This window comes from Colias eurytheme, chromosome 31 (genome assembly GCF_061535395.1).
Source record: "Colias eurytheme isolate Ceu_HAF_F1 chromosome 31, ilColEury1 Martin Lab GWU primary, whole genome shotgun sequence".
Taxonomy (NCBI): Eukaryota; Metazoa; Arthropoda; class Insecta; order Lepidoptera; family Pieridae; genus Colias; species Colias eurytheme.
In genome coordinates, this window is record NC_143010.1 from 4,987,744 (window position 1) to 5,000,019 (window position 12,276).

General features: G+C 33.3%; 1 protein-coding gene across 2 annotated transcripts in view; it reads left to right on the forward strand.

The window, feature by feature from the left end:
* Nucleotides 1-10,083, forward strand: part of BNIP3 (BCL2 interacting protein 3) — a 35,993-nt gene extending 25,910 nt beyond the window's left edge. For both annotated transcript variants that reach the window (XM_090118712.1, XM_090118714.1), the window contains exons 2-8: nucleotides 1,676-1,808; nucleotides 5,357-5,438; nucleotides 7,463-7,521; nucleotides 7,933-8,032; nucleotides 8,573-8,679; nucleotides 9,284-9,382; nucleotides 9,720-10,083. In XM_090118712.1, the coding sequence (XP_089974838.1) occupies nucleotides 1,676-1,808; nucleotides 5,357-5,438; nucleotides 7,463-7,521; nucleotides 7,933-8,032; nucleotides 8,573-8,679; nucleotides 9,284-9,338 (536 nt within the window). In that variant the 3' untranslated portion in view covers nucleotides 9,339-9,382; nucleotides 9,720-10,083. The remainder of the gene's footprint in view (nucleotides 1-1,675; nucleotides 1,809-5,356; nucleotides 5,439-7,462; nucleotides 7,522-7,932; nucleotides 8,033-8,572; nucleotides 8,680-9,283; nucleotides 9,383-9,719) is intronic.
* The last annotated feature ends 2,193 nt before the right edge of the window (nucleotides 10,084-12,276 follow it).

Here is a 12,276-nt window from a genome sequence, read left to right on the forward strand (position 1 = left end):
TTAATTGGATTACCAGTGGTTATATACCTATAAGGAAAAACTTCAAAACAAAATTGAAATAGGTAGGTACCTACAAAATGGTAAAACTAGGTAGGAGGTATAAAAAAATCAAGATTTTTTCGCCAAAAAAAATGTAGGAATATTTGGTTGGTACCTACTTAGGTATTATTTTTTAAATGAGGTTTTTTTTTTTTAATTTGGCTATTCATTTTTTATTGATTTGTAAGGTGACCAAATCCTTTGACGTACTTAGTACTAAATGATATGTATTATGTACGTACCAAAATTAAACTAAAAAATAAAGATTAGATATTTTATTGTTCGTTTGTCACCTTTCTTTTACCATTTAAAGGCTACCTGCATCGTATACCGCTTAACTTCGGTAATTTTTTTTAACCCGGACGAAGCCGGGTCAAGCGCTAGTTATTTATAAACATGGGCTATCAAGAATGCCGGCCGACCGGTTGAACCCTTTTGCGGATTATAATAATGTTTCTAGTTTTCCCACCATTTTTAAAACTACTACATGTGCCCCGCGGTTTGACCGCATTGCTCCGCTCCTATTGGTCTTAGCTTGATGATTGATGCCTATAGCCATCCTCGATAAATGAACTATGTATCTAACAGTGAAATAGTTTTATTCGGGATTCGAAGGCCGCCTCGTGATCGATGTTTTTCTATTCTTTAAAAATTTATATTTATATGTATAAAGAATTTTAATGCCATAAAACAAAAATAACGAATTCAGTGAAATAATTTTTCAAATAAGACCCGTAGTTCCGGGTTCCGCGTTCAACCAAACAATCTCTTCAGCTTAAAAATATTTGTATACATTCGTTATACAGTACTGAAGATGTAGCTTTCAAATGATAAAAAATTCTAAAATCGGTCTAGTAGTTTTATTGTGTCGTAAAAACAAGCAAACATAATCTTTTATCTTTATAACACTAGTTTTGAATATGCTACATTTATTATGTGTTTATAATTACTGCGTTGCGTGATCACTGACCGTAAAACAAAGATTAGATCACGTGGTAGACATCCGGTAGGATAATAATGAGTAAAATTAAAATATTTATAATAGGTACGCATAATACGCAAAGAGAAAATCAAAACAAAAAATATTTATGTAGCTTGTGTATGATATGATTAATAAGGTGTAAGGTAAAATAGTTGTATCGTATATTAATTGGATACGGATACTTTTTTTTATAATCGACTAAAAGCGTTTTTCGACTTTTAGCTGCGCTTCGCGGTTTTTCCTGTTAAGTATATAGATTAATTGGAATTACGGACTTCTCGCTTTTAATCGATTTAAAATTTGTATCGGGGCTAAATTCAAAAAAGATTCAAAATAATACTTGAGATGTCAAGGGTGAAGGGATGGAAGTTGGAACGAAGTTACTAAAATAACTGGCTTGCAAACATGCGCACGCCGCACGACTTACAACAACTATATCAAAAACTGTCGTTACGAGTTTAATTGGTCTTAATTCCGTCTAGCCCCCTTTTGCAACGCGCGATGAGAAACTTCGTTCTAAAAAAGAATATGCCTCATATACCAGCGAACTGAGCGCAGATCAATTAGATTATAACAATATATTATGCTGTCTGTTATTCATATACTTTTAAACCGATCGACCAATTTTTTCAACGGGAAATCGGCTTGTTACAGAGTCCTGGGTGGAACTGAACTCGGGCGGTCTCAGCGGCGCCGAGAATGAGTACATTCGCCTGTTGCGGGAGGCGCAGCGCGAGAGTCGCGACTCGTCGGTGCGGCATTCGCGCGCCTCCAGCATCAAGGGCAGGTGAGATATCCTAATAGGTTATGGGTGCCTGGTATTTTATATAGTTAAGAAGGAGAGATACAGAAATGGCCTTCTAATCAATCCTTCTTTCCTTAAAAGAAGGAAGAAGACGGAATACATATCAGAGGTTTATGGGAGCTTGATACCTGTGCTTGATACTTTGTACGTAAGTATAGGTTAAGCAGAGAAGTAGATAAATGGCCTTCCATCTGATTTATTTCCCTCTCAAAGGAAGAAAGACAATATTATATCCTGCTGTCTTTTGTGACCCTGGTACTTTGTAAAGTTTCTTATATTTTGTAAAAACAATCCTAAAAATGAAAGCTCGGTGGATTTGAATGAGTACATTTGCCTGTTGCGGGAGGCGCAGCGCGAGTGTCGCGATTCGTCTGTGCGGCAATCACGCGCGTCCAGCATCAAGGGCAGGTGAGATATCCTAATTGGTTATGAGAGCCTGGAACTTTGTGTAGAACTCGATGAAGGAAAAGGGAAAGAAAAAAGAGAATATGTCCTACTGGGTTATGGGAGCCTGGTACTTTGTACCTATTAGTATAGGTTGAAGTGGGAGAAAAGAAAAGATAAAAGGGGGAAGGCTTTTATGAATAAATAAAGAGAGAGGATAAGAAGCTGGTGCATTTTGCGACCTGATATTTTTCTTTGTAAAAATCTGCCTGTAGAGAAGATGAAAATCTTGGGTGGATTTTAATGAGTAGCCTGTTGCGATTCACAGATACAGGATAAATTGCTAAAAACATAAATTTCATAAAAAATTGGTTTGTTCGGAGGCCTGGGTGCGCGAGTCCGACTCGCATATTTGGCCGTTTTTTTAAAACATGCAGCATAATAAGCATGTGCCCAACTTTATATAAATAATGTAGATACGTATTTATAGGTAAAAGGTCATGACTCATGATTATATGTCAAGAATGCTTCTCGCTTTGAAAATGCAATGTCAAGGACATACAGACTTGACGAATGCACTAGAAATTTGAATGCTGTGGACTGTGCAGTCTGAAAAATAATTTATGTATCCGTATTCCAGAAAGCTTGTAATTGTGTTACTATTATTACATTACAATTTAAACGTACCTACACCTATTAAAATTCCGTCAATTGTTTCAAAACAAAAAAGGGGTCAAATGACACCTAAATTAGTGACCGTGAACGCTAAAAACTGTTTTTGTGAATGTTTTGTGGAAAAACTATCTGCGCAATTGTATAAGGATTGTTTAAAATTTTTGGTCGTAAATACCTACTTAAAGGATGTGTTTTGCCAAGGACATTCTTGTTCCTCAACGGATTTTGATGCGGTATTTTTTATAGATAATTATTAATTATTTTTTTAAATATATTATTTTTATTTTATTTGCGTGAAAGAGTAACAAACATCTATATGTGGTCTAGACTAGCCTACACAATTCTAGGCTAGCGAAGCATCTCGTACAACCGGTCTATAAGTACTAGGCTCGCAGAGGTGGGCAGGTGGTCACTGGTCGCGTATCGTAATGAAGTGCGAGAGACTGTGAGAGTTTTATTGGAATATTTTAGGATTTATTTTATGACTAGCTTCCACCCACGACTTTGTACGTGCATCTCCGTTTTTACCCGTTCCCGCAAGAATTTCGGGAAATCCTTTCTTAGCGGATGCCTTCGTCCTAACATCTACCTGCATGCCAAATTTCAGCCCGATACGTCCAGTGGTTTGGGCTGTACGTTGATAGATCACTATATCAGTCACCTTTGAGTTTTATATATATGTATATAGATATGTATTTGTTTTAATTATGTATAGAGTAGAATTATATAGGGTCAACCGGGGCAAATGCAACTAAAAAATAACAAGTGTCAAGTTTGATCGGTTGCAGTTATCTCCTTTTATATTTGGTCATTTATTTGACCCATTTAGTGATTTTTGTATTTATTCAAGATTATTTTCAACCAATCAAGCAATACAGTAGTCTTATAAATAACTGGTAGTGAGAATATTTCCTAAAATTGGTAGAAAAAGTTACATTAACCCCTAGTCGGGGGTAAATGCAACTAACTGCCATAGCTCTTCTTCTATTTCATATAAAACAACGAATATAGAATATATTTATGAGATTTCATGTTATTCATAGGATTTTGAACTGGATTACCGTGTAGCAAGAACGAGTTTTCAGGAAAAATCTTATTTTTCTGATTGTGGGGCAAATGCAACTATTTGTTAGAGAATTAGTGTGGGGAATGCAAAAAACTTATTCATCGATATATTTTTATTATTCTATATATATATATATATATATATATATATATATATACAATAACGTTATCTATACAATAACGTTGCGATCGTAGATGGCGCCGCATTATTTAGAGGAAAAACTCATGTACCTACTTTGATTTACCACTTTAAATCGCAACAAAAAAAAATAACAGTGTACTACCTACTAAGTCAATTTTAGTTTTTGGTCAGAACAAATAATATTCTTTGTGTTAAATATTGTTAAAAACGTAAACCAAACAAAATACGTTTATTAGTTAATCAACCGTTTACTAAAAATTACTTGAACAATCACAGAACTATCCTACCTATCGTTTTTAGTTACTAATATTCTTTAACCACGCTTTATCTAATTTGAATTTTACTTATGAACCCGTCTCTGGGTATAATATCGAAGAAATAATCGATGGTTCTTCTTTAATTAATCATAAAGAAAATATATTTTGACTACCAAGAAGGATACATAATAAAAATATCGACACTGTCACATCACTAGTGTTTTTAGTTTCATACAAAAATATAAGGGGCTATTGTAACTAACCTCACAGTTGCAATAACCCCACAGTGAAATTTTCATGAGGCAATTGTAACTGCATCAATAACACAAAATAGAGTCAACTAACGCACTAAAAATATAAATGAAATATGCTTAACGGCTTGTGATAATCGCGTCCAATCAAAAACACCTGCAAAAAATCACAACTAAACAATTTTTTTGTCTGCAAAACTCGACACCTGTTTTTACGCACACCAACTTCAAAATAGCGGTTTGACACAATGGCCTATCAATCAAATAGTTTTCATCGTAGGGGCACCATCTATTACTTGTAAGATTTATTAGTCGTTGAGCTATTGAATCATAGGTGGCGATTTATTACAACAACTCTAATAAATTAGTTATGGTAACTAGTTGCCATAGCCCCATAGTTGCATTTGCCCCGGTTGACCCTACTTGTCTAGAGTAATTTAGAAATCTTAATTTGTTTTGAGTTGAAAAATCAAATTTAAATTCAAACATTGATTATTCATTCAACTACACTTCCTTCAGAAGAACTTTAAAGTCGCAAAGTAGTATCTAGTGTTTTGGAAATCGTAATTAAATTTATTTTTAATTTGTTAAAAACTTTATTTTGTTAAAAACTTAATTTGACACGTACAAATTAAATCAAATTGTACTTCATTCCTAAACTCTCATAGAATTCCTTTATTCTTTGCACTGTAACAAATAGACTAATGATGATGATGATGATGAAATAATGTTTGTAAGTATGTTTGTCTATTTCAGCCCGAAATCGCCACCGAACAGTCCGAACCTAGAGCCTTCCACCGAAGACGAACTAAAAGGAGTCTATATTAATTGCTGGAGGGTAACTATACTATTATCCTATTTACTAATATTATTGTTATTACCCTTATTAGTATAAAAATTACGAGTGTATTAGTCAGTTCAATAAAGAAACGAATCTTCAATGGCGGCCAAAGCTGACTTTGACAGATGGTAGGATCAGCAAAAAAGAAAATAAAAATAACGTAAATTGATAATTATTTTATTAATTATTTCAAATTGTTTGTTGACAAACTTTTTTGTTATTGTATTTGTGTATTTATATGAATTATCATATTTACGTATACAGAATGTAATAAAATCCCCATAAGGGCGCTTGTGCACTACAAGGAATTTTACTGTCCGGCATTCCGATTTTTTACGGTCCGGTGTGGCATGAAAAAACCGATGAATTGCTTGTGCACCTGTCCGTCTTTACTCGGATCAGTGCGGTACAGTTCAAGGAAGTTTGGCGGTATAATGCTATCATAAATGATTGTTTTTGTATTTTACAAGAAACGAGTAAAAAATATAGAAGGTGAAATATTATATTACTTCATTATAATAAAAAGTAAAGTTCCGTAAGAGATTTAAAATGCGTGTTTCACTTATTTATTTTAATCGGTGACGAGGAGCTAATTCTATTCCCACTTGAACTTTAACTTACCAACACTTACTTAGATAATAATTATAGGTCAATGCTTGGTCAATGTATATAAAATAACAATACCGACTTCTCAAATCTCATTGCCAACTAAAAGACAGTAAAACAAGAGCTTGCTTTTAATTGGCATATGCAGTAAAAACAGTAAAATCCAAGCAAGTGGGCATTCGAAAACAATTATACCTACAGCGACTCGTAGACACAAAAAATCATCCGGAATAGGGAAAAGTAAAATGTCGGACAGTAAAATTACGTATAGTGCACAAGCTAGTATATAGATTAATGGCGTGCCATACCGGACCGTAAAAAATCGGAATGCCGGACCGTAAAATTCCTTGTAGTGGACAAACGCCCTAATACTTGTAATAAGCCCATAAAACTGAACAACTTTTCCCAAAGAACATATTTTGTCAAATTCCAATAAAACATTACAGTGAAACCTGGTTAAGTGAGACATCAAGGGACCTGCAATGTCGTTTCACTTATAGAGGTATTCCACTTACCCAGTGTCTCAGATATACAGGTATAAATAAATATCTGTCTCATTTACAGAGGGTTCCATTAATAGAGGTGAAAATACAGGTTATTTCAGTTATACAGGTGCGATCATTAAATAAAATATATGGTAGGGTAGAATAAGAATGAGTAAACAAACAATGTTATCTCAGTAACAGAGGTTTATGCATATAAAATTTACTCGCTGTCTCAGTTATAGAGGTAACTATGATGATAAATCGAAAGAACAAATCCCAGATATAGAGGTTTACCTAGTCCCACTAACAGAGGTAATTCAGTGCCAAAGTGTTGGGAACTCAGCATGAGTTCCAGTTATGGAGGTTTCTCACTTATCCAGGTCCCACTTAAACAAGTTTCACTGTATTTACTTTCGCAAATGCATAATTGTCATTGTAAATTTATGTTAAAAACTATTATAGGGAAAATCAAATACATTTTAGTGATTTTATTTTTGCATTTTTTTTTTGCATACCGTACGGCCGTGTGTGAGCGAGAGGGAATGATAAGCGCCGCCATTGAAGATTCGTTTCTTTAAAGAACTGACTAATAATTTTATTCATATAAAGATAATAGTTCAGGATCCATCGCCCATTTTTGCACTTGATTACTATCAAGCTAATTTTCCGTAGAGTAACTTTATTTTGATGAGACGCCCAATAAATTTCCTGAACGAAACTCTCGATTGTGGTAGCTATCGGAGGCAATTTATTTTTTCTGAAAAATAAAAGATATTGAACAAATGCCTATTAATAATTTACTTAATTATAATTATCTTCCAGAAGGGCTTTTAAAACGTCCTAATACAAAGATTATTATTATAGCGTATTATAGCATGGACTGCAGGTAACAATGAATGAATGAATGAATGAATATTTGTATAATTCCAGGATGATTCAAACGACTGGGTGTGGGAGTGGAGCAGTCGACCGGACCAATTACCGCCTAAGTGAGTATTTATTTATTTATTTTCACACACATACACACAAAATAAATATTATCATTCAAAGGCAACGATGTACATATCCTCAACAATAAAAAAATGTAAGATTTTTTAAACAAAATTATTTGTATTCGAGTAACATTTTGATTTTGCCGCTCTTTGTACATCTCTATTATAAGCTATCTTAACTATGTAACAAAATTTATTTCTGTGTATGTACAATAAAGAGTATTTCATTCATTCATTCATTCATTCATTTTGAATAGGTAACAGTTACAATGTAAATTTTGCTTGATAATGTGCAACTTTTTCTACAATAACAAATTTTTTCAACAACAAATTCAATTCCAATTTTCACATCTTTTCAAACATTCTTACTTAAAACTCAAAATTCAAATTCAAATTTGATTTCACCAGGGACTGGCGGTTCAAACATCCGGTGAACGCTCGCGGTCCACCATCAGCCACCTCCTCCATCGAGGTTCTGGAGCAGCAGCTCCAACCTGGCAGTCAACAGGTGGGTTGTTGTTACTTGTTTATATGATAAACAAATACACTCACAACCACGCGTATACTGAACAATGCTTTTTAATTTATATTTATAAAGCACTAGCGGTCCGCCCCGGCTTCGCCCGTGGTACATGTTTACATTTTCTCTACATAAGAACCATCCTCGTACTTCAAGGAATATAATAAAAAAAGAATTATCGAAATCGGCTCAGCCGTTCTCGAGTTATGCGCTTACCAACACATTTTGCGATTCATTTTTATATATAAGAAGATTTGAATGCCATAAAAGCAAAATATCATATTCAGACTTCTGTATGTCATGTTCTTTGGTTTTTTTTTTTTGCTGTATTTTATTGATTATTTAGCGTGTTGTGTCCTTGGTGATAAATAATTTATTTCATTGTATATAATTTTATTGTATACAGCAGATTCCATGTATGCACGCTCTTTACTAAGCGAAAGATAATGAACAATTACATTTTTTTGACATCTCTCTGTACTTGCCATGTTTTTAGCAAATAAATACATATTTTTTTTGTATATACAGCAGGGGCACTGTCTGTCCGTGCGTCGCGCGTGTTTGTTCAGTCGCGGTGCGATAGCGGCCGTGTTGATAACAAATGTGGTTTCTCTGCTATTGGGCGCTGGTATCGGGTGAGTTTTTATTTTTATTTTAAGTTGCTCCTTACAGAGGCTGTGAAAGTACCGTCCAAATTGGTCCAGCCGTTCAGAGATTGGTCGGAACAAACAGACCGACAGACAGACAGACAAAAATTGTAAAATTACTACTTTGGTATATTAAGTTACTCTTTAATACATAGGTTGTCTGGCAGTGAATGTCCCATCAAAATCGGTCCAGCCGTTCCAAAGATTAGCCGAAACAGACAGACTCACAGAAAAAAATTGTAATATTACTTTATTGGTATATATAATATGGATATTATACACTACCTGTGCTCCGCGGTTTCACCCGCGTGGCTCCGCTCCTGTTGTTTTAGCGTGATAATATATAGCTTATAGCCTTCCTCGATAAATGGGCTATCTAACACCGAAATAATTTTTCAAATCGGACCAGTAGTTCCCGAGATTAGCGCGTTCAAACAAACAAACAATCTCTTCAGCTTTATAATATTAGTAGATGTATAGATTTAATTTGTTTAATTCCTTATTACTCATATCAAATACTCGATATTGTTTAATTAATTTATTTATTTCTTATTTTTCTATTCAAATATAAAATATTTTTTTGTATTTACAGTGTATGGCTGAGCAAACGAGGCATGCTGCCGCCGAGACTGATCATATTGAACTGAAATGTAACGTTGATAAGTAAGACTGACTCGCTGGATACATTCAGGTGATTATTCATTCATTCATTCATTTCAATAAATTTGAATTTAATTTCGGACTTTGAAGATGAAATTTTTAAGTGCATTTTTTGTAATATGTAGGTAGTTTTTCCCGAAAATAAGACTAAAAATAAAAAAGAGCGTCTATGCCGAGCTCACGTGTCAGAAGTGAAACTTCTTTGGCAAGTTTCAAGACCAAAATTGTCGCCTTACTCCATGACGTGAAGGTATTGCCATGACGCGACCTTGAAATCTTACAACGCGCCTAAAGAAGTTTCACTTCAAAATTATTTCTAGGTAATAAAAGGTTCCACGTAATAATAATATTTTTGTTCATTTTTTCAGATTGTTAAGTAAGTTTATACAGCGGTGGCGCCGTCTAGGGGGAGATGTGAAAAATTAAAAATTAACAAAAAAAAAAACAATCTTTTTATCTAGACGTAGAGATTTTTGTATTTTCCTATACAAATCGGTGCGATTGGCGGGAAATACAAATTTGTAAAACGAAAAATTAGTCGAATATTCTAGAAACTTTTCGAATATTACTTTTTTTAGAAAAAAGCTGACAGACTGTGACAGCTGTGTTTTTTTTCGTTTTGCGCCAGTCGCACCGATTTTAATTATCACTTTTTATAAAATACCGTAGTTGTAAGTATGTCAAAATAATATAATAAGCACACAATGTTTTCTTGTTTTTAAGTTTTAAAACGGAGCGGTACTGCATTTTGTTTTTATTTTTTTCACGAATTTTTTGTAATAGTAACACCAAACATTGCTCAAAAGAGGTTTTTATATTATGTCACTTTCACGCATAATAAATAAAAAATAAATAAATACGTTTGGTATTTTTGTCATAATAGATTTTTGTAGAGGCAAATTTTATTTTTTTAATGCATAGAATTGAATACATATATGTATTTTTTATTCATGTATGGTCAAGAACTTAGAGCTATGATGTAATAGACAAAAAATGCTGTAAAAAAATAACAAAAAAAACATATTTTTAATTTTTATATGTGGATATATTTTGCTGGTCTCATCGTTTTGTCATAAGTCTATAATTTTTGGTTTTGATTCGGTGTGTTCCAATTATTTTGTTTTAAATGTGAAAGTACCTGGTTTGGCTCCTGGGCTATAATAATAATATATTATAAAATAATTTATGTTAAAATTTTGCAATTATGCTAAATTTAATAGCACTTAATATAAAATTGTGTATTAAATTCAATTATTTCTAAAAAATATTGTTTTTGATTTGCATGAAAAGTATAATTTTGGTTTCTTGTAAAATTTCAAGGTTTTTTTTATTATTTTTTGTTCTTTTGTGGTTTATTTAGCGGAACACAATTCTAAAAACGTTGCCATATAAAAAAATCTGTCAGTTTAATAGAAAAATCTAGAAAAAATGTAGTAAAATTACTGTGATGTTACTGCTTTTAATACCATGCGTCTCAAATGGAAATTGTTTCATTTTTATATATTATTATTATATAATTATAATATATTTTATTTAGAGAATATAATATTTAAGTTGTAGTTTTAGTTAATATTTATGTTACGTGTCGTGTGATAGCCCTTTTGAAGTTTATCGAAAAAAATAGTACTTTTGGTCGGTTGTTAGGGAGCGTTTAAGTATTACGTATTAAGTAATTTTAAAAGATTTTTGAATCCCCCTTAGTAATCATAACGTTTTACGAGGACCCTCCCTAAATTGCATTACGTAATACTTGAACGCCCCCTTACACAAATAATGTAAATATATGTCACACTCATAATCATTAATGTTAAGCGCTTGAAGTAATTCAATAAATACGCATTTTAATAAATTGAGTTTTTTATTTGGTGACTACTAACTGCGCCCCGCGGTTTCACCTGCATTGCTCCGATCCTGTTGGTCTTAACGTGATGATAACTAGCCTTCGTCGATGAATGGGCTATCTAACACCGAAATAATTTTTCAAATCGGACCAGTAGTTCCTGAGATTAGCGCATTCAAACAAACAAACAAACTCTTCAGTTTTATAATATTAGTATAGATTTATACATTACCTAATACAAAACTTCCGTACACATTTAGAGAGGTTTTATCCATCCGTTTTTATTACACATAAACACCATTGAGATATACATATGGAGACGACACCGCCTACATAACTTATGTTCCGCTCAACATACGCCATATGGCGTAACTGCACGCTCATTTTTTATTTGTTTTAAAGTGAAACGCATCAAATATGCCTTCGTGTGTGTTACGATATTGCACAAATAATACGGAAAAGTGCAAAGGAATAACTTTCATCGGTAAGTAGTAAGTACCTAACTAGATAATAATTTTTAAAACTTAGAGCAAAAAAATGGCGCACAGATTTTGTTCGTGGTGTCTCCTCCATACGTAGTAATATTATCTCAATGATTTAAACAAAAACTATATAACTAGGCGCTAATAATCGAATTCTTTCAGTCGTGAAATTAAATAATATTTTCCATTACCACGGACCACCTCCCATAATCGATTCATAAAGCGTGAAAAATAAACATAAATCGTATAGGTACATAGCGACGAATTCACAGGACGAATTGTTTTAGCGTTGAGAGGATGGATGTAATTTTTTCACACAAAGTCTACTAAAAGGATTTTGATGTTCCTGGCTTTTACTGCTAGTTGTATTATTAAATATACATGTAAAAGGTTGTTTATTGTCTTTCTTTCGCATCACAACTTCAATTTTTGTGTTCGGCAACCTTAAAGCATTAAACCATGCTCTAAATCGGCAAGAGATGTTATAAGTATACCTAGACATTTTTTTTACCGCAGGAATACCGCAGGCTACATCTGTTTCAGTTCTGGTGACCCTGCGGACGAAACCGCGGGAAATAGGAAACTAAAAATTATTCAATCCCA